This window comes from Lonchura striata, chromosome 38, assembly GCF_046129695.1.
Source record: "Lonchura striata isolate bLonStr1 chromosome 38, bLonStr1.mat, whole genome shotgun sequence".
Classification (NCBI taxonomy): Eukaryota; Metazoa; Chordata; class Aves; order Passeriformes; family Estrildidae; genus Lonchura; species Lonchura striata.
In genome coordinates, this window is record NC_134640.1 from 2,681,456 (window position 1) to 2,704,001 (window position 22,546).

The window sequence follows — 22,546 nt, forward strand, 5'->3', positions numbered from 1 at the left end:
TTGGGGTTAAAAATCCCAATTTTGGGGTGGAATCCCTGGATTTGGGGTGAAATCCGCGGGTTTTGGGTTGAAAAACTCTGAATTTTGGGGTGAAATCCCCGGGGTTTTGGGGTTAAAAATCCCTATTTTGGGGTTAAAAATTCCAATTTTGGGGTGAAATCGGTGGGGTTTTGGGGTTAAAAATCCCAATTTTGGGGTTAAAAATCCCAATTTTGGGGTGAAATCCCTGGATTTGGGGTGAAATCTGCGGGTTTTGGTGAAAAACTCCGAATTTTGGGGTGAAATCGGTGGAGTTTTGGTAAAAAACTCCCAAATTTGGGGTGGGGTCAGGGGGTTTGGGGTAAAAACTCCAATTTTGGGGTGAAATCCCCGGGTTTGGGGTTCAAAACTGGAATTTGGGGTGAAATCCCCGGGTTTGGGGTTAAAAATTGAATTTTGGGGTGAAATCCCCGGGTTTGGGGTTAAAACCTCCAAATTTTGGGGTGAAATCCCCTGGGGTTTTGGGTTAAAAACTCAAATTTGGGATGAAATCTGAGTTTTGGGTTAAAAAGTCAAATTTGGGGTGAAATCCCCGGGTTTTGGGGTTAAAAAATGCCAATTTTGGGGTAAAATCCCTGGGTTTGGGGTTCAAAATTCCCAAATTTGGCAATTTTGGGGTTAAAAAGTCAAATTTGGGGTGAAATCTCTGGGTTTGGGGTTAAAAACTCCCAATTTTGGGGTGAAATCCCCGTTTTTTTGGGTGAAATCCCCGGTTTTTTGGGGTTCAAATCCTCCAGTTTGGGACGTGAAGAAATCCCAGATTTTGGGGTTAAAATCCCCCAGGTTTGGGAATTAAAAACCCCCAATTTTGGGTAGAAAAAGTTCCAATTTCGGGAATTAAAGGCCCCCAAATTTGGGGATTAAAAGTTTCAATTTTGGGGACCCAGACCTCCAATTTTGGGGTTAAAATCCCCAAATTCTGGGCACCCAGACCCCCAATATTTGGGGTTAAAATCCCCAAATATTGGGGGTCCCAGACCCCCAATTTTGGGTATAAAAAGTTCCAATTTTGGGGACCCAGACCCCAAATTTTGGGGTTAAAATCCCCAAATTTTGGGGTCCCAGACCCCCAATTTTGGGTATAAAAATTCCCATTTTGGGGGTCCCAGACCCCCAATTTTGGGTATAAAAATTCCCATTTTGGGGGTCCCAGACCCCCAGTTTTGGGAATTAAAAGTTCTAATTTTGGCGACGCAGACCCCTGATTTTGGGGACCCAGACCCCCGATTTTGGGTATAAAAAGTCCCAATTTCGGGTATAAAAAGTCCCAATTTCGGGATCCTCCCCCCGGTTTTGGGCTCCCGGTCGCGCCCCTCGCTCCCTTTGTCCCCTGGCGGCCGCCGTCGCGTCTCCGCGCATGCGCCGTTAGCGACGCCCCGCCCCTTACCCTCTCCTCGCGTTCCCATTGGCCGCGCCACTCCGCCGTTAGCGACGCCCCGCCCCTCACCCTCTCCTCGCTCTCCTATTGGCCGCGCGTGCGGCGCCGTTACGCAAACCCCGCCCCTCGCTCTCGCCGTTACGGAAGCCCCGCCCCTCTACCCTCTCCTCGCGTTCCCATTGGCCGCGCGCGCGGCGCCGTTACGGAAGCCCCGCCCCTCTACCCTCTCCTCGCGTTCCCATTGGCCGCGCGCGCGGCGCCGACCGGAAGCGGCTCCGTGAGGGCGGCGGCGCCGCCATCTTGGCGCGGCCGTCGCCAGCGGAGCGGGCGGCGGGGCCGGCGCCGCCATGGCCGCCAACCTGGGCGAGCAGCGGGACTGGTGAGCGCGGGGGGCGGCGGGGAGGGCGGCGGGGCCGGGCCGGGCCCGGGCTGAGCGGCGCCCTCGGTCTCTCGCTCCCTCAGGGCCGCCCCGTTCGGCGGCGCCGCCGCGGCCGCTCGGGAGGAGGCGCCGGCGCCGCCCGCCGAGAACCCCGAGTGGGAGAAGGCGCGGCAGGCCCTGGCCAGCATCAGCAAAGCGGCGGCGGCGGGAGCGGCGGGAGGAGGAGGAGGAAAAGCGGCGGCGGCGGGGGGGCAGAGCGGAGCGCAGGTCTGAGGGGGTTCGGGGCGAAATTGGGGAAATTGGGGGAAATTGGGGGGTTTGAGGGGAATTTGGGGGGTCTTTGAGGGATTTGGGGGGGATTTGGGGGGAGCTTGGGGGGAATTTGGGGGACTTAGGGGTCTTTGAGGGGAATTTGGGGGGTCTGGGGGAAATTTGGGGGACTTGGGGGGGTGTGAGGGGAATTTAGGGGGTCCTGGGGGGGGTCTGGGGAGGTTTGGGGGGAATTTGGGAGGTTTGGGGGACTTGGGGGGGGTCTTTGAGGGATTTGGGGGAGTTGAAGGGAATTTGGGGGGTCTGGGGAGATTTGGGGGGGTTCTTTGAGAGATTTTGGGGGGAACTGGGGAAATTGGGGAGGATTTGGGGGGGATTTGATGGGAATTTGGGGGGTCCTGGGGAGTCTGGGGAGATTTGGGGGGGGGTCCTTGAGGGATTTGGGGGGAATTTTGGGGGGGTTGAGGGGAAGTTGGGGGGGTCCTGGGGGTTCTTTGAGGGATTTGGGGGGAGTTTGGGGGGAATTTGGGAGGTTTGGGGGGGTTGAGGGAATTTGGGGGGGTCTGGGGAGATTTGGGGGGAGTTTTGGGGCGGATTTGGGAGGTTGGGGAGGGTTGAGGGGATTTGGGGGGTCCTGGGGAGATTTGGGGGGGGATTTGGGAGGTTTGGGTGGGGTTGGGGGGGATTTGATGGGAATTTAGGGGGGTCTGGGGAGGTTGGGGGGGGGGATTTGGGAGGTTTGGGGGGGGTGAGGGGATTTGGGGGGTCCTGGGGAATTTTGGGGGGAGATTTTTGGGTGGATTTGGGAGGTTGGGGAGGGGTGAGGGGATTTGGGGGGTCTGGGGAATTTTGGGGCGGATTTGGGAGGTTGGGGAGGGTTGAGGGGATTTGGGGGGTCTGGGGTCTCTGTTTTGGGGTCTCACCCCCTGTCTCCCCCCAGTACGCCCCCCCGGGCAGGGGGACCCCTCGGTGGCGCAGCCCCCCCAGTACTACCAGTGGTACCAGCCCTACGGGGGGGGCTACTACCCCTACGGCTACTACTACCCCATGGTGAGACCCCCAAATGGGGCTGGGGGCTTCGGGGGGACCCCGAAATGGGGCTGGGGGACCCTGAAATGGGGCTGGGGGACCCCAAAATGGGGCTGGGGGACCCCGAAATGGGGCTGGGGGCTTCGGGGACCCCGAAATGGGGCTGGGGGACCCCGAAATGGGGCTGGGGGACCCCAAAACGGGGCTGGGGGACCCCGAAATGGGGCTGGGGGACCCTGAAATGGGGCTGGGGGCTTTGGGGACCCCTACGGCTACTACTACCCCATGGTGAGACCCCCGAAATGGGGCTGGGGGCTTCTGGGACCCCAAAACGGAGCTGGGGGACCCCAAAATGGGGCTGGGGGACCCCGAAATGGGGTTGGGGGCTTCGGGGGACCCCGAAACGGGGCTGGGGGACCCCAAAATGGGGCTGGGGGAGGGTCTCTGGGCCGTACCATTAACCACATTGGGGGGGTCTCTGATTTTGGGGTGGGGGTCTCTGGGCCGTACCATTAACCACATTTGGGGGGGGTCTCTGATTTTGGGTGGGGGTCTCTGGGCCGTACCATTAACCACATTCGGGGGGGGTCTCCCCCAGCAGGGGGTGTACCCCGGCTATGGGGCGCCCCCCGCCCCGTACCCCACGGGGGGAGGGGGCTCCTACGCCCCCCCCCAGCAGCCGCAGCCGCCGCCCCCCGCCCCCCCCCCGCAGCAGAGTGGCCTGGCCCAGGTGAGGGGGGCTCGGGGGGGAGGATTTGGGGGGTGGGGGGGGTCCCCAACTCCGGGACCACCCCCCTGACCCTCCCCTGCCCTCCCCCCCCCAGCAGCCCCCCGTGCCCGGCCTGGAGGAGCCGTCGCCCTTCGGGACCCCCCAGCCCCCCCCCGCCGCCCCCCCCCAGCCCCCTCCCCACGCGGGGGGGGGCGCGGGGACCCCCCCGGGGGCTCGGCCGCCTTCCCCTCCCCCCACTACGGGGAGGGGCCCCCCCCGAAGGGCAAGAAGGGCGGGGGGCAGCTCTGGAGCCGCATGAAGCGTAAGAGAGCCCCAAAATCCCCCGGATCTGACCCAAAATCCTGCCCAAAATCATCCCCAAAATCCCCAAAATCCTGTCCCAAAATACCCCAGATCTGCCCCAAAATCCTGCCCCAAAATCCCCCAGATCTGCCCCAAAATCCCCCAAAATCCCCCAGATCTGCCCCAAAATCCTGCCCCAAAATCCTGCCCTAAAATCCCCCAAAATCCTGCCCCAAAATCCCCAAAATCCTGCCCCAAAATCATCCCCAAAATCCCCCAAATCCTGCCCTAAAATCCCCCAAATCCTGCCCAAAAATCCCCCAAATCCTGCCCCAAAATCCTGCCCCAAAATCCTGCCCCAAAATCGCCCAAATCTGCCCCAAAATCCCCCAAATCCTGCCCCAAAATCCCCAAAATCCTGCCCCAAAAACCTGCCACAAAATCCCCCAAATCCTGCCCCAAAATCCCCAAAATCCTGCCCCAAAATCCTGCCCCAAAATCCCCCAAATCCTGCCCCAAAATCCCCAAAATCCTGCCCCAAAATCCTGCCCCAAAATCCCCCAGATCTGCCCCAAAATCCTGCCCCAAAATCCCCAAAATCCTGCCCCAAAATCCCCCAGATCTGCCCCAAAATCCTGTCCCAAAATCCCCCCAAATCATCCCCAAAATCCTGCCCCAAAATCCCCAAAATCCTACCCCAAAATCCCCCAAATCTGCCCCAAAATCCCCCAAATCCTGCCCCAAAATCCCCCAAATCTGCCCCAAAATCCTGCCCCAAAATTCTGCCCTAAAATCCCCCAAATCCTGCCCCAAAATCCTGTCCCAAAATCCCCCAAATCTGCCCCAAAATCCTGCCCCAAAATCTCCAAAATCCTGCCCTAAAATCCCCAAAATCCTGCCCCAAAATCCTCCAAATCCTACCCCTAAATCACACCCAAAATCCTCCAAATCTGCCCCAAAATCCTGCCCCAAAATCCCCCAAATCTGCCCCAAAATCCTGCCCTAAAATCCCCAAATCTGCCCCAAAATCCCCCAAATCTGCCCCAAAATCCTCCAAATCCTGCCCCTAAATCACACCCAAAATCGTCCAAATCTGCCCCAAATTCCTGCCCCAAAATCCCCCAAATTCTTGCCCCAAAATCATCCCCCAACTTCTGCCGAAATTATCCCCAAAATCCTGCCCCAAAACCCCCAGTTTTCCCCCAAATTCCCCTGAAACCTCCCTGAATTTCCCCAATTTCCCCGAATTTCCCCCAAACCCCCGAATTTCCCCCGAATTTCCCCCAAACCCCCCGAATTTCCCCAAATTTTCCCAAAATTCCCGCTTTTCCCCGCAGAGGCGCCGGGCTCGGGGGGTCTCAAGTTCCAGCTGCCCAAGCGCCCCCCGTTCGCGCTGCCCCCCCCGGGCTTCGGGGTCCCCCGGGCCAGAGAAGCTGCACGGGGGCCACGGGTGAGTCCCAAAAACCCCCAAAAATGCCCAAAAACATCCCCAAAATCCCTAAAACTCCCCAAAAAAATCCCCAAAAAATCCCCATAAACCTCCTCAAAAAACTCTAAAAACGTCCCCAGAAACATCCCCAAAATCTCCCTAAAAACTCCCCAAAAAATCCCCATAAACCTCCTCAAAAAACTCTAAAACGTCCCCAAAAACATCCCCAAAATCTCCCCAAAAATCCCTAAAAACTCCCCAAAAAATCCCCCAAAACTCCCCAAAAAAATCCCCATAAACCTCCTCAAAAAACTCTAAAACGTCCCCAGAAACATCCCCAAAATCTCCCCAAAAATCCCTAAAAACTCCCCAAAAAATCCCCCAAAACTCCCCCAAAAAAATCCCCATAAACCTCCTCAAAAAACTCTAAAAACGTCCCCAAAAACATCCCCAAAATCTCCCCCAAAATCCCTAAAAACTCCCCAAAAAATCCCCCAAAACTCCCCAAAAAAATCCCCATAAAACCTCCTCAAAAAACTCTAAAAACGTCCCCAGAAAACATCCCCAAAACGTCCCCAAAAATCCCTAAAAACTCCCCAAAAAATCCCCATAAACCTCCTCAAAAAACTCTAAAAACGTCCCCAGAAAAATCCCCAAACATCCCCATAAACCTCCTCAAAAAATTCTAAAAACGTCCCCAGAAACATCCCCAAAATCTCCCCAAAAATCCCTAAAAACTCCCCAAAAAAATCCCCAAAAAATCCCCATAAACCTCCTCAAAAAACTCTAAAAACGTCCCCAGAAACATCCCCAAAACGTCCCAAAAATCCCTAAAAACTCCCCAAAAAAATCCCCAAAACATCCCTATAAACCTCCTCAAAAAATTCTAAAAACGTCCCCAGAAACATCCCCAAAATCTCCCCAAAAATCCCTCAAAAATCTCCTCAAAAAATCCCCATAAACCTCCTCAAAAAACTCTAAAAACGTCCCCAAAAACATCCCCAAAAATCCCTAAAAACATCCCCAAAAACCTCCTCAAAAATCCCTCAAAAAACTCTCTAAAAACGTCCCCAAAAACTCCCTAAAATCTCCCCAAAAATCCCTTGAAAATCTCCCCAAAAAAACTCCCTAAAAACTGAAAATCCCCCGCAAAAAATCCCCAAAAACTCCCTAAACACGTCCCCAAAACTCCTCAAAAACCTCCCAAAACCCCCAAAAAAACTTCCCAAAAACTCTCCAAAAACACCCCAAAAACACCCCAAAAACACCCCAAAAACCTCTTCAAAAATCCCTGAAAAACATCCCCAAAAATCCCTTAAGAACCTCCACAAAAACTCCCTAAAAACATCCCCAAAACCCCCAAAATCTCCCTAAAAATCCCTCAAAAACCTCCACAAATCTCCCCAAAATCTCCCTAAAAACATCCGGAAAAACACCAAAAACATCCCCAAAAATCCCTCAAAAAATCTCCCCAAAAACACCCAAAAATCCCCCCAAAAATCCCTCGAAAACCTCCCCAAAAACTCCCTAAAAATGTCATTCAAAACCTCCCCAAAACCCCCAAAAATCTTCCTAAAAAATCCCCCCAAAACCTGGGGGGGACCCCAAAATCCAGCCCGGACTGACCCCAAACCCCCCAGAATTGCCCCAAAAAACCCTGAAATGACCCAAAACGCCTGAAATGACCCAAAATCTCCCAAAATCCCCCAAAATGACCCAAAATCCCCCTGAAATGACCCAAAATGACCCAAATCCCCCTGGAATAACCCAAATCCTCCTGAAATGACCCAAAATGACCCAAATCCCCCTGAAATGACCAAAATCTCTCTGAAATGACCCAAAGTTACTCGAAATGACCCAAATCCCCCAAAATGACCCAAAATCCCCCAAAATGACCCAAAATCCCCCGAAATGACCCAAATCCCCCTGAAATGACCCAAAATGACCCAAATCCCCTGAAATGACCAAAATCCCCCAAAATGACCCAAAATCCCCCGAAATGACCCAAATCCCCCTGAAATGACCCAAAATCCCCCAAAATGACCCAAATCCCCTGAAATGACCCAAAATCCCCCAAAATGACCCAAAATCCCCTGAAATGACCCAAAATTCCCCGAAATGACCCAAAATCCCCTGAAATGACCCAAAATTCCCCGAAATGACCCAAAATCCCCTGAAATGACCCCAAACCAGCACTCCCCCGGGCGGGGCCGGCCCGAGGACTGGCCCCCCGAGATGAAATGACCCAAAATGACCCAAAATCCCCCGAAATGACCCAAAATGACCCAAAATCCCCCGAGGACTGGCCCCCCGAGATGAAATGACCCAAAATGACCCAAAATCCCCCGAAATGACCCAAAATGACCCAAAATCCCCCGAGGACTGGCCCCCCGAGATGAAATGACCCAAAATGACCCAAAATCCCCCGAGGACTGGCCCCCCGAGATGAAATGACCCAAAATGACCCAAAATCCCCCGAAATGACCCCAAAACAGCACTCCCCCCAGGCGGGGCCAGCCCGAGGACTGGCCCCCTGAGATGAAATGACCCACTGAAATGACCCAAAATTCCCCAAAATGACCCAAAATCCCCCGAAATGACCCCAAAGCAGCACTCCCCCGGGGCGGGGCCGGCCCGAGGACTGGCCCCCCCGAGATGAAATGACCCAAAATCCCCCGAAATGACCCAAAATGACCCAAAATCCCCCGAAATGACCCCAAAACAGGAATCCCCCGGGGCGGGGCCGGCCCGAGGACTGGCCCCCCGAGATGAAATGACCCAAAATCCCCCAAAATGACCCAAAATGACCCAAAATCCCCCGAAATGACCCAAAACAGCACTCCCCCCGGGCGGGGCCGGCCCGAGGACTGGCCCCCCGAGATGAAATGACCCGAAATGACCCAAAATCCCCCGAAATGACCCCAAAACAGGAACGCCCCGGGGCGGGGCCGGCCCGAGGACTGGCCCCCCGAGATGAAATGACCCAAAATCCCCCAAAATAACCCCAAACCAGCAGTCCCCCTGGGCGGGGCCGGCCCGAGGACTGGCCCCCCGAGATGAAATGACCCAAAATCCCCCGAAATGACCCCAAAACAGGACTCCCCCCGGGCGGGGCCGGCCCGAGGACTGGCCCCCCGAGATGAAATGACCCAAAATGACCCAAAATCCCCCGAAATGACCCCAAAACAGGAATCCCCCCGGGCGGGGCCGGCCCGAGGACTGGCCCCCCGAGATGAAGGCCTACGTGCAGCGCTGCTTCACGGCCTGCGAGAGCGAGGAGGACAAGGACCGCACCGAGAAGCTGCTCAAGGAGCTGCTGCAGGCGCGGCTGCAGGACGGCTCCGCCTTCACCATCGACTGGAGCCGCGAGCCGCTGCCCGGGTGAGCCCCAAAAACCCCCGAAATCCCCCCAAAAATCCGTCTGGAATCGTCCGAAATAGCGCCGAAAAAATCCGATCGGAATCGCCCGAAAATACCCCAAAAATCCGATCAGAATCGCCTGAAATATCTCAGAAAAAATCTGATCAGGATTGCCTGAAATATCCCCGAAAAAATTCGATCAGAGTTGCCTGAAATATCTCCAAAAAAATCTCATCAGAATCGCCCAAAAAATCCCCGTGAAAATCCATCCAGAATTGACCCAAACACCAGTCCCAAAACCCCCCAAAATCCACCCAGAATCGCCCCGAAAATCCCCGGAAAAAATCCGATCGGAATCGCCCGAAAAATCCTCGTGAAAATACACTGAGAACTGACTCAAAAGCACCTGGAAAATCCCTGAGAAAATCCAGCCAGAATCACCCCAAAAAGCAGCCCCAAAACCCCTCAAAATCCACCCAGAACTGACCCAAAAATCCGCCCAAAACCGACCCAAAAATCCACCAAAAACCGACCCAAAAATCCGCCCAGAACTGACCCAAAATACACCCAGAACTGACCCAAAAATCTGCCCAGAACTGACCCAAAATCCACCCAGAATTGACCCAAAATCCGCCCAGAACTGACCCAAAATCTGCCCAGAACTGACCCAAAATCCGCCCAGAACTGACCCAAAAATCAGCCCCAAAACCCCCAAAATCCGCCCAGAATTGACCCAAAAATCAGCCCCAAAACCCCCCAAAATCCACCCAAAAACTGACCCAAAAACACCCGAGAAATCCCAGAGAAAATCCAGGCAGAACTGACCCAAAAATCCACCCCAATTTTTGTGTTTTCCCCCCAGTTTTTGTGTTTTCCCCCCAATTTTCACTTCTCCTGACCCAAATTTGTTGTTTTTTTCCCCAATTTTTAACTTTCCTGTTTTTCCCCCCCAGTTTTCATTCCCCCTGCCCCAATTTTTCTGTTTTTTCCCATTTTTTGTCCCCCTGACCCAATTTTTCTGTTTCTTACCCCAATTTTCACTTCTCCTGACCCAAATTTGGTGCTTTTCACCCCAATTTTTCTGTTTTTTCACCCCAATTTTCACTTCTCCTGACCCAAATTTGTTGTTTTTTCCCCCAATTTTTAACTTTCCTGTTTTTCCCCCCAGTTTTCATTCCCCCTGCCCCAATTTTCGTGTTTTTCCCCATTTTTTGTCCTCCTGACCCAATTTTTCTGTTTCTTACCCCAATTTTCACTTCTCTCCTGATCCAATTTTTGTTTTTTCCCCCCCAATTTTCACTTCTCCTGACCCAAATTTGGTGCTTTTCACCCCAATTTTTCTGTTTTTCCCCCAATTTTCACTTCTCCTGACCCAAATTTAATGTTTTTCACCCCAATTTTTCTGTTTTCCCCCCTCAATTTTCACTTCTCCTGACCCAAATTTGTTGTTTTTTTCCCCAATTTTTAACTTTCCTGTTTTTCCCTCCAGTTTTCATTCCCCCTGCCCCAATTTTTCTGTTTTTTCACCCCAATTTTTCTGTTTTTCCCCATTTTTTGTCCCCCTGACCCAATTTTTCTGTTTCTTACCCCAATTTTCACTTCTCCCCTGACCCAATTTTTCTGTTTTTTCCCCCCAATTTTCACTTCTCCTGACCCAAATTTGGTGCTTTTCACCCCAATTTTTCTGGTTTTCCCCCCCAATTTTCACTTCTCCTGACCCAAATTTGGTGCTTTTCACCCCAATTTTTCTGTTTTCCCCCCTCAATTTTCACTTCTCCTAACCCAAATTTGTTGTTTTTTTCCCCAATTTTTAACTTCCCTGTTTTCCCCCCATTTTTCACTCCCCCTGCCCCAAATTTGCTGTTTTTCCCCATTTTTTATCCTCCTGACCCAATTTTTCTGTTTTTCCCCCCAATTTTCACTTCTCCTGACCCAAATTTGGTGCTTTTCAGCCCCATTTTTCTGTTTTTTCCCCCAATTTTTACTTCTCCTGACCCAAATTTGGTGGTTTTTGCCCAAATTTGTATATTTTTCCCCCCGTTTTTCACTCCCCCTGCCCCAATTTTCTGTGTTTTTCCCCATTTTTTGCCCCTCCTGACCCGATTTTGCCGTTTTTCTCCCCAGGCTGGGCCGCGAGGGCGCCGCCAGCCCCAAGAAGAAGCGCTGGGAGCTGCCCCCGGCCCGGGCGGGCCCCGGCCCCCCCCAGAGCCCCCAAAATCCCCCGAATCCGCCCCAAAACGCGGCGCAGAGACCCCCCCGCAGCCGGCCCGGGGGCGGCGCGGCCCCGGGGGGGGCCCGGGGGGTTCCCGGCCGGGAAATTCGGGAACCGGAACGTGTTCGTGCAGGAGCACAGCTCCTCCTCCAGCGGCTCCCGCTCCCGCTCCAGCTCCCGCTCACCAGGGAGGCGCTGCCGGCGCAGGTGAGACCCGAAATCCCCGGAATTCACCCCAAAATCCACCCCGGAATAGCCCAGAAAAAACCCCGTTCAAATAGACCCCAAATAACCCGAAATAATCCCCAAAAACCCATCCCAAACCGTCCCGCTCCCCGGGGAGGCGCTGCCGGCGCAGGTGAGACCCAAAATCCCCGGAATTCACCCCAAAATCCACCCCGGAATAGCTCAAAAAAATCCCCGTTCAGATAGACCCAAAATAACCCGAAATAATCCCCAAAAACCCATCCCAAACCCTCCCGGTCACCAGGGAGGCGCTGCCGGCGCAGGTGAGACCCAAAATCCTCAGAATTTACCCCAAAATCTGCCCCGGAATAGCCCAGAAAAAACCCCGTTCAAATAGACCCACGGGAACCCAAAATAACCCAAAATAACCCAAAATAACCGACCCCAAACCCTCCCGCTCCCCGGGGAGGCGCTGCTGGCGCAGGTGAGACCCGAAATCCCCGGAATTCACCCCAAAATCCACCCCGGAATAGCCCAGAAAAAACCCGTTCAAATAGACCCAAAATAACCCGAAATAAACCCCAAAAATCCATCCCAAACCGTCCCGCTCCCCGGGGAGGCGCTGCCGGCGCAGGTGAGACCCGAAATCCCCGGAATTCACCCCAAAATCTGCCCCGGAATAGCCCAGAAAAACCCCGTTCAAATAGACCCAAAATAACCCGAAATAACCCGAAATAATCCCCAAAAACCCATCCCAAACCGTCCCGCTCCAGCTCCCGCTCCCCGGGGAGGCGCTGCCGGCGCAGGTGAGACCCAAAATCCCCGGAATTCACCCCAAAAACGGCCCCGGAACAGCCCAGAAAAAACCCCGTTCAAATAGACCCAAAATAACCCGAAATAATCCCAAAATAACCCGAAATAATCCCCAAAAACCCACCCCAAACCCTCCCGCTCCCCGGGGAGGCGCTGCCGGCGCAGGTGAGACCCGAAATCCCCGGAATTCACCCCAAAATCCACCCCGGAATAGCTCAAAAAAATCCCCGTTCAGATAGACCCAAAATAACCCGAAATAATCCCCAAAAACCCACCCCAAACCGTCCCGCTCCCCGGGGAGGCGCTGCCGGCGCAGGTGAGACCCAAAATCCCCGGAATTCACCCCAAAAACCGCCCTGGAATAGCCCAGAAAAAACCCCGTTCAAATAGACCCAAAATAACCCGAAATAATCCAAAATAAACCCAAAATAACCCACCCCAAACCCTCCCGCTCCCCGGGGAGGCGCTGCCGGCGCAGGTGAGACCCAAAATCCCCGGAATTCACCCCAAAATCCACCCCGGAACAGCCCAGAAAAATCCCCGTTCAAATAGACCCAAAATAACCCAAAATAATCCCAAAATAAACCCAAAATAACCCGAAATAACCCAAAATAACCGACCCCAAACCGTCCCGCTCCCCGGGGAGGCGCTGCCGGCGCAGGTGAGACCCAAAATCCTCAGAATTTACCCCAAAATCTGCCCCGGAATAGCCCAGAAAAAACCCCGTTCAAATAGACCCAAAATAACCCGAAATAAACCCAAAATAACCGACCCCAAACCCTCCTGCTCACCAGGGAGGCGCTGCCGGCGCAGGTGAGACCCAAAATCCCCAGAATTTACCCCAAAAACGGCCCCGGAACAGCCCAGAAAAAACCCCGTTCAAATAGACCCAAAATAACCCAAAATAATCCAAAATAAACCCAAAATAACCCAAAATAACCCGAAATAAACCCCCAAAAAAATCCCAAAAAACACCCGAAAAATATCCCAAAAATCTGCCCCAGTTCCCCCCAGTTCCCTCCTAGTATAAACCAGTTCCCTCCCAGACAATCCCAGTTCCCTCCCAGTTCCCTCCCATTTCCCTCCCAGTCCCTCCCAGTCCATCCCAGTTCCCCCTGGTTCCCTCCCAGTATAAACCAGTTCCCTCCCAGTCCATCCCAGTTCATCCCAGTTTGATCCCAGTTCCTTCCCAGTCCATCCCAGTCCCCCCAGTCCCTCCAGCCCCATTCCCAGTCTGTCCCAGTCCCTCCCAGCCCCATTCCCAGTCCATCCCAATCCCCCCAGCCCCATTCCCAGTTCCCTCCCAGTCCCCCCAGCCCCATTCCCAGTCCCCCCAGTCCCCCCCAGTCCCCCCAGTCCCTCCCAGTTCCCTCCCAGTCCCCCCAGCCCCCCCCAGTCCCCCCAGTCCCTCCCAGTTCCCTCCCAGTTCATCCCAGCCCCATTCCCAGTCCCCCCAGCCCCATTCCCAGTCCCCCCAGTCCCTCCCAGTCCCTCCCAGTTCCCTCCCAGTCCCTCCCAGTCCCTCCCAGTTCCCTCCCAGTTCATCCCAGCCCCATTCCCAGTCCCCCCAGCCCCATTCCCAGTCCCCCCAGTCCCTCCCAGTCCCTCCCAGTTCCCTCCCAGTCCCCCCAGTCCCTCCCAGTTCCCTCCCAGTCCCCCCAGCCCCATTCCCAGTCCCTCCCAGCCCCATTCCCAGCCCCCCCCAGTCCCTCCCAGTGCCTCCCAGTTTGCCCAGTTTGCCCTCCGCAGCGACTCGAGCTCGGACTCGTCGGCCTCGGGGGCCGAGCCCCGGCCCGGGGGGCACCGGGGGGGTCCCCAAAAACCGCGGGGCCGGGGGGGGCCCCTGGAGCGCGGCCGGGCGCGGGCCCAGCGCGGGAAGAGGTACTGGGGGCACTGGGACGGACTGGGACGGACTGGGACGAACTGGGAATGGGGCTGGGGGCACTGGGACGGACTGGGAGGGAACTGGGATGGGTTAAAGGGGGACTGGCGGGACTGGGAATGGGACTGGGATGGACTGGGGGGACTGGGAATGGGGCTGGGGGCACTGGGACGGACTGGGAGGGACTGGGACGAACTGGGAATGGGGCTGGGGGCACTGGGACGGACTGGGAGGGACTGGGAATGGGGCTGGGGGGACTGGGAGGGAACTGGGATGGGTTAAAGGGGGACTGGCGGGACTGGGAATGGGGCTGGGGGCACTGGGACGGACTGGGAGGGAACTGGGGGGGACTGGGAGGGAACTGGGAGGGAACTGGGACGGACTGGGAATGGGGCTGGGGGGACTGGGAATGGGGCTGGGGGGACTGGGAGGGAACTGGGATGGGTTAAAGGGGGACTGGGAGGGACTGGGAATGGGGCTGGGACGGACTGGGAGGGAACTGGGGGGACTGGGAATGGACTGGCAGGGAACTGGGATGGGTTAAAGGGGGACTGGGGGGACTGGAATGGACTGGGAGGGACTGGGAATGGGAGGGACTGGGATGGACTGGGGGGGACTGGGAATGGACTGGGAGGGAATTGGGATCAAACTGGGAGGGACTGGGAGGGACTGGGGGGAGACTGGGAGCACTGGGGGGGACTGGGAGGGACTCGGGGGGGTTAAAGGGAAACTGGGAGGGACTGGGAGGGGACTCCCTGTTTGTCCCCCAAATGCCCATTTTTAACCCATTTTCCCCTATTTTTTCCCCGTTTTTTCCCCCAAATCCCCCATTTTCCCCCAAATCCCCCATTTTCCCCCCAAATCCCCCATTTTCCCCCAAATGCCCCCATTTTTCCCCCCAAATCCCCCATTTTTCCCCCCAAATCCCCATTTTTCCCCCCAAATTCCCCATTTTTCCCCCAAATTCCCCATTTTTTCCCCTTTTTTTTTCCCAAATCCCCCATTTCCCCCCCAAATCCCCATTTTTCCCCCCAAATCCCCCATTTTTTCCCCCCAAATTCCCCATTTTTCCCCGTTTTTTTTCCCAAATCCCCCGTTTTTCCCCCCAAATCCCCCATTTTCCCCCCAAATCCCCCATTTTCCCCCCAAATCCCCCATTTTTTTTCCCAAATCCCCCATTTCCCCCCAAATCCCCCATTTTTCCCCCCAAATTCCCCATTTCCCCCCAAATCCCCCATTTTCCCCCCAAATTCCCATTTTTTCCCCATTTTTTTTCCCAAATCCCCCATTTTTCCCCCAAATCCCCATTTTTCCCCCCAAATCCCCCATTTTTCCCCCAAATCCCCATTTCCCCCCCAAATTCCCCATTTTTTCCCCATTTTTTTTTCCCAAATCCCCCATTTCCCCCCATTCCCCCGTTTCCCCGTTACCCCAGGCCGGAGCCGGGCCCCCCTCGCCGCGCGCGCCGCCGCGCGCCGCCGGAGCCGGAGGAGCCGGAGCCGCGGGAGCTGCGGGAGCTGCGGCGGCAGCGCCGGGCCCAGCGCTTCCAGGGGGGCGCGGGGGGCCCCAAAAAGCCGCGGCCCAACCCCCCCCCGGCCCCCGGCGCCCCCGGTGCCGGTTCCGGTGCCGGTGCCGGTGCCGGTGCCGGTGCCGGTGCCGGTGCCGGTGCCGGTGCCGAGGCCGAGGCGCTGGACTGGGAGCAGCTGAAGATCCTCGGCACCTGCCAGGAGGTGACCAAGAGGTACCTGAGGCTCACCTGCGCGCCGGACCCCAGCACCGTCAGACCCGTGCCGGTGAGCGAGCCAAAAACTGTGAAATTCACCCCAAAATCCACCCCAAAATATCCCAAAATCCACCCAAAAATATCCCAAAATCCACCCAAAATACACCCAAAAATAACCCCGATCCCAGCACCGTCAGACCCGTGCCCGTGAGTGAGCCAAAATGTACCAAAATCCACCCAAAAATAACCCTGACCCCAGCACCGTCAGACCCGTGCCGGTGAGCGAGCCAAAAACACAGAAATTCACCCCAAAATCCACCCCAAAATGTGCCAAAATATCCCAAAATATCCCAAAATCCACCCAAAAATATCACAAAATGTCCCAAAATATCCCAAAATCCACCCAAAAATAACCCCGACCCCAGCACCGTCAGACCCGTGCCGGTGAGCGAGCCAAAAAGTGCCAAAATATCCCAAAATCCACCCAAAAATAACCCCAATCCCAGCACCGTCAGACCCGTGCCGGTGAGCGAGCCAAAAACACAGAAATTCACCCCAAAATCCACCCAAAAATATCCCAAAATATCCCAAAATCCACCCAAAAATATCACAAAATATCCCTGACCCCAGCACCGTCAGACCCGTGCCGGTGAGCGAGCCAAAATGTGCCAAAATATCCCAAAATCCACCCCAAAATATCCCAAAATCCACCCCAAAATAACCCCGATCCCAGCACCGTCAGAGCCGTGCCAGTGAGCGAGCCAAAATGTGCCAAAATATCCCAAAATCCACCCAAAAATATCACAAAATATCCCTGATCCCAGCACCGTCAGACCCGTGCCGGTGAGCGAGCCAAAAACAGCAAAATTCACCCCAAAATCCACCCCAAAATGTCCCAAAATATCCCAAAATCCACCCAAAAATAACCCCGATCCCAGCACCGTCAGACCCGTGCCGGTGAGCGAGCCAAAACCACAGAAATTCACCCCAAAATCCACCCCAAAATGTGCCAAAATATCCCAAAATCCACCCAAAAATATCCCAAAATATCCCTGATCCCAGCACCGTCAGACCCGTGCCGGTGAGCGAGCCAAAAACTGCGAAATCCACCCAAAATCCACCCAAAAATAACCCCGATCCCAGCACCATCAGACTCGTGCTGCTGAGTGAGACAAAAACACGGAAATTCAGCCCAAAATCTATCCCAAAACTATCCCAAATTCCGCTCCAAAAACGCCAAAATCCAGAGAAAAATCCCCCCAAATCCACTGAAAAATCTCCTAAAATCCACAGAAAATCTCCCAAAATCCACTCCAAAAACCCCAAAATCTTCCTCAAAACCCCTGAAATCCACAGAAAAATCCCCAAAATCCACTAAAAAATCCCCAAAACCCACATGAAAATCCTCCAAAATCCACAGAAAAACCCCCAAAATCAGCTCAAAAATCCCCGAAAATCCACTGAAAATCCCCCAAAATCCACTCCAGAACCCCCAAAATCTTCCTCGAAAACCCTGAAATCCACAGAAAAATCCCCAAAATCCACAGAAAAATCCCCAAAATCCACAGAAAAACCTCCAAAATCCAATCAAAACTCCACTCAAAAATCCCCTGAAATCCACTAAAAGATCCCCAAAATCCCCAGAAAAACCCCCAAAATCCACCCCAAAACCCCCAAAATCCTCCTCGAAACCCCCGAAATGCTCCGAAAAGGCCCAAAACGCCCCAAAACGCCCCAAAATCTGCAGGTGCTGCGGCAGGCGCTGGCCCTGGTGCGCTCGCACTGGCAGCAGCACCGCGACTACGCCTGGGCCTGCGAGCAGCTGAAATCCCTGCGGCAGGACCTGACGGTGAGGAATTGGGGAGGGGGCTTCAATTGGGGAGGGGGCTTCACCTGAAATCCCTGCGGCAGGACCTGACGGTGAGAATTTGGGGAGGGGTCCCCAATTTGGGGAGGGGGCTTTACCTGAAATCCCTGCGGCAGGACCTGACGGTGAGGATTTGGGGAGGGGGCTTCATTTGGGGAGGGGGCTTCACCTGAAATCCCTGCGGCAGGATCTGACGGTGAGAATTTGGGGAGGGGGCTTCAATTGGGGAGGGGGCTTCACCTGAAATCCCTGCGGCAGGATCTGACGGTGAGAATTTGGGGAGGGGGCTTCAATTAGGGAGGGGGCTTCAATTGGGGAGGGTCCCAGAGCAGCTGAAATCCCTGCGGCAGGACCTGACGGTGAGAATTTGGGGAGGGGCTTCAATTGGGGAGGGGGCTTCACCTGAAATCCCTGCGGCAGGACCTGACGGTGAGAATTTGGGGAGGGGTCCCCAATTTGGGGAGGGGGCTTCCATTGGGGAGGGTCCCAGAGCAGCTGAAATCCCTGCGGCAGGACCTGACGGTGAGAATTTGGGGAGGGGTCCCCAATTTGGGGAGGGGGCTTCACCTGGGGAGGGTCCCAGAGCAGCTGAAATCCCTGCGGCAGGACCTGACGGTGAGGATTTGGGGAGGGGTCCCCAATTTGGGGAGGGGGCTTCCATTGGGGAGGGTCCCAGAGCAGCTGAAATCCCTGCGGCAGGACCTGACGGTGAGAAATTGGGGAGGGGTCCCCAATTTGGGGAGGGGGCTTCACCTGGGGAGGGTCCCAGAGCAGCTGAAATCCCTGCGGCAGGACCTGACGGTGAGAAATTGGGGAGGGGGCTTCACCAATTTGGGGAGGGGGCTTCACCTGAAATCCCTGCAGCAGGACCTGATGGTGAGAATTTGGGGAGGGGTCCCCAATTTGGGGAGGGGGTTTCACCTGGGGAGGGTCCCAGAGCAGCTGGAATCCCTTCAGGACCGTTCTGGGACCCCTCCCCAAATTCCGGATCCCCTCCCCGACCCTGAGACCCCTCCCCGAACTGAGGACCCCTCCCCACTCTGAAGCCCCCTCCCCAAACCCCGAACTGAAGCCCCCTCCCCACCCTGAAGCCCCCTCCCCACATTGAGGACCCCTCCCCACGCTGAAGCCCCCTCCCCACACTGAAGCCCCCTCCCCACCCTGAAGCCCCCTCCCCACACTGAAGCCCCCTCCCCACACCCCAAACAGAAGCCCCCTCCCCAGTCTGAAGCCCCCTCCCCACGCTGAAGCCCCCTCCCCACGCTGAAGCCCCCTCCCCACCCTGAAGCCCCCTCCCCACGCTGAAGCCCCCTCCCCAAACCCCACGCTGAAGCCCCCTCCCCAAATTGAAGCCCCCTCCCCACGCTGAAGCCCCCTCCCCACACCCCAAACTGAAGCCCCCTCCCCAAACTGACGCCCCCTCCCCACACCCCACTCTGAAGCCCCCTCCCCGAACAGAAGCCCCCTCCCCACTCTGAAGCCCCCTCCCCACCCTGAAGCCCCCTCCCCACACCCCACTCTGAAGCCCCCTCCCCCAAATTGAAGCCCCCTCCCCACCCTGAAGCCCCCTCCCCACACCCCACTCTGAAGCCCCCTCCCCAAATTGAAGCCCCCTCCCCACGCTGAAGCCCCCTCCCCACACCCCAAACTGAAGCCCCCTCCCCGAACTGAAGCCCCCTCCCCACACTGAAGCCCCCTCCCCACACCCCACGCTGAAGCCCCTCCCCAAAGTGAAGCCCCCTCCCCAAATTGAAGCCCCCTCCCCACGCTGACGCCCCCTCCCCTCCCGCAGGTGCAGGGCGTGCGCACGGAGTTCACGGTGGAGGTGTACGAGACGCACGCGCGCATCGCCCTGGAGAAGGTGGGCGGGGGGCTCGGGGCGGGGCTCGGGGACCCCCCCCCCAATTTGGGGAGGGGTCTCTGAGGGTCGGGCCCGCCGCAGGGCGACCACGAGGAATTCAACCAGTGCCAGACGCAGCTGAAGGCGCTGTACGGGGAGAGCCTGCCCGGCTGCGTGGGCGAGTTCACGGCCTACCGCATCCTCTACTGCCTCTTCACCAACAACTCGGGCGGTGAGGGGGGTCCCGGAATTGGGGAGGGGTCCCGGGATTGGGGAGGGGGTCACTGAAATGGGGAGGGGTCACTGAAACACAGGGGGGTCACTGAAATGGGGAGGGGGTCACTGAAATGGGGAGGGGGCCGGGGCCTACCGCATCCTCTACTGCCTCTTCACCAACAACTCTGGCGGTGAGGGGTCCCGGAATTGGGGAGGGGTCCCGGGATTGGGGAGGGGGTCCCGGAATATGGTGGGGGTCCCCAGAACTGGGGGGGCTCTCAGTGACCTGGCCGGAACTGACCACTGAGCCTGTCCCCAGTGAGCCCCGGGGTCACTCGGTGTCCCCAGAGCTGACCCCACTGACCCCCCACTGACCACAACACTGACCACTGACCACACTGACCACTGACCACACTGACCACACTGACCACACTGACCACTGACCACTGACCACACTGACCACTGACCCCCCCACTGACCACTGACCCCCCCACTGACCACAACACTGACCACTGACCACACTGACCACAACACTGACCACTGACCACACTGCCCACACTGACCACACTGACCACTGACCACACTGACCCCACTGACCACACTGACCACTGACCACACTGACCCCACTGACCACACTGACCACTGACCACACTGACCACTGACCACACTGACCACTGCCCACACTGACCCCTGTCTCTCTCTCCCCAGAACTGACCACGGAGCTGGCGCTGCTGCCCCCGGCGCTGCGCTCGGACCCGGCCGTGGCACACGCGCTGGCGCTGCCGCCCCACTGACCACTGCCCACACTGACCACTGCCCACACTGACCACACTGCCCACACTGACCCCTGTCTCTCTGTCCCCAGAGCTGACCACGGAGCTGGCGCTGCTGCCCCCGGCGCTGCGCTCGGACCCGGCCGTGGCGCACGCGCTGGCGCTGCTGCCCCACTGACCACTGCCCACACTGACCACACTGCCCACACTGACCACACTGACCACACTGACCACACTGCCCACACTGACCACACTGACCACACTGACCACTGCCCACACTGACCACTGACCACACTGCCCACACTGACCACACTGACCCCTGTCCCTCTCTCTGTCCCCAGAGCTGACCACGGAGCTGGCGCTGCTGCCACTGACCACACTGACCCCTGCCCCACTGCCCACACTGACCACTGACCCCTGGTTCTCTCCCCAGAGCTGACCACGGAGCTGGCGCTGCTGCCCCCGGCGCTGCGCTCGGACCCGGCCGTGGCGCACGCGCTGGCGCTGCTGCCCCACTGACCACTGCCCACACTGACCACTGACCACACTGCCCACTGCCCACACTGACCCCTGTCCCTCTCTCTGTCCCCAGAGCTGACCACGGAGCTGGCGCTGCTGCCCCCGGCGCTGCGCTCGGACCCGGCCGTGGCGCACGCGCTGGCGCTGCGCGCCGCCTGGGCGCTGGGGCTCTACAGCCGCTTCTTCCGCCTGCACGGCTCCGCCCCGGCCATGGGCCCGCGCCTCATCGACCTCTTCGCCGAGCGCGAGCGGCGCCGCGCCCTGCGCGCCTTCATCAAGGCGTACGTGGGGAGGGGACGGTGGGGGAGGACGGGGAGGGGACACCGGAGCCCTGCGCGCCTTCATCAAGGCGTACGTGGGGAGGGGACGGGGAGGGGACGGTGGGGGAGGACGGGGAGGGGACACCGGAGCCCTGCGCGCCTTCATCAAGGCGTACGTGGGGAGGGGACGGGGAGGGGACGGTGGGGGAGGACGGGGAGGGGACGGGGAGGGGACACCGGAGCCCCGCGCGCCTCCATCAAGGCGTACGTGGGGAGGGGACGGGGAGGGGACGGTGGGGAGGACGGGGAGGGACGGGGAGGGGACGGCGGAGCCGCAGGTGAGTGAGGGGATGGGGATCGGACGGGTCTGGGGGCTCAGGGGGGTTTGGGGGGCAGGGGAAGCCCTTAGTGTCCATATATGGACTTTTGGGAAATCCCGGATTTCCGTATGTGGACTCAGGGAATCCCTGTTTTCCATGTATGGACTCAGGAAATCCCTTTTTTCCATATGTGGACTTTTGGAAATCCCTGTTTTCCATATATGGACTCAGGGAATCCCTGTTTTCCATATGTGAACTCAGGGAAATCCCTGTTTTCGTATGTGGACTTTTGGAAATCCCTGTTTTCCATGTATGGACTTGGGGAATCCCTTTTTTCCATATATGGACTGGGAAATCCCTGTTTTCCATATGTGGACTTGGGAAATCCCTGTTTTCCATATATGGACTGGGAAATCCCTGTTTTCCATATGTGGACTTGGGAAATCCCTGTTTTCCATATATGGACTCAGGGAATTCCTGTTTTCCATATATTGGCAGGGAAACCCCATTATCCATATATGGACTTGGGGAAGTCCCTGTTTTCCTTATGTGGAATTTTGGAAATCCCTGATTTCCATATATTGGCATAGGGAACGCCCTGTTTTCCATATATGGGCATGGGAAATCCCTGTTTTCCACATATGGACTCGGGAAAATCCCTGTTTTCCATATATGGCCATTTATGGGGCTGAACCCCCATTTATGGGGCTGAGCCCCCACTTATGGGGCTGAGCCCCCACTTATGGGGCTGGACCCCCATTTATGGGGCTGAACTCCCTTTATAGGGCTGAACCCCCATTTATGGGGCTGAACCCCCATTTATGGGGCTGAACCCCCATTTATGGGGCTGGACCCTCATTTATGGGGCTGAGCCCCCATTTATGGGGCTGAGCCCCCACTTATGGAGCTGGACCCCCATTTATGGGGCTGAGCCCCACTTATGGGGCTGAGCCCCCACTTAGGGGCTGAACCCCCATTTATGGGGCTGAGCCCCCATTTATGGGACTGAACTCCCTTTATAGGGCTGAACCCCCCATTT

General features: G+C 56.7%; 1 protein-coding gene across 1 annotated transcript; it reads left to right on the top strand.

Annotated features, from left to right (window-relative positions):
• Positions 1 to 1,764: 1,764 nt before the first annotated feature.
• LENG8 (leukocyte receptor cluster member 8) lies at positions 1,765 to 22,535 on the top strand. The gene is made up of 17 exons (XM_077789844.1): positions 1,765 to 1,796; positions 1,880 to 2,021; positions 3,024 to 3,116; positions 3,694 to 3,825; positions 4,015 to 4,126; positions 5,445 to 5,557; positions 8,467 to 8,522; positions 8,726 to 8,917; positions 11,021 to 11,093; positions 11,188 to 11,315; positions 13,824 to 13,907; positions 15,425 to 15,782; positions 17,460 to 17,561; positions 19,372 to 19,440; positions 19,522 to 19,651; positions 21,001 to 21,212; positions 22,530 to 22,535. Exons 1-17 carry the CDS (start codon positions 1,765 to 1,767, stop codon positions 22,533 to 22,535), a joined length of 2,034 nt encoding a protein of 677 aa, XP_077645970.1.
• Positions 22,536 to 22,546: the final 11 nt, after the last annotated feature.

What these genes read in the sequence shown, in the direction of transcription:
- LENG8 (XM_077789844.1), top strand. Translation starts at nt 1,765, where the DNA reads ATGGCCGCCAACCTGGGCGAGCAGCGGGACTG. An exon ending in ACGGCTACTACTACCCCATG is followed by an intron (nt 3,117 to 3,693) that starts GTGAGACCCCCA and finishes GGTCTCCCCCAG; the next exon opens with CAGGGGGTGTACCCCGGCTA. An exon ending in AAGCTGCACGGGGGCCACGG is followed by an intron (nt 5,558 to 8,466) that starts GTGAGTCCCAAA and finishes ACCCCAAAACAG; the next exon opens with GAACGCCCCGGGGCGGGGCC.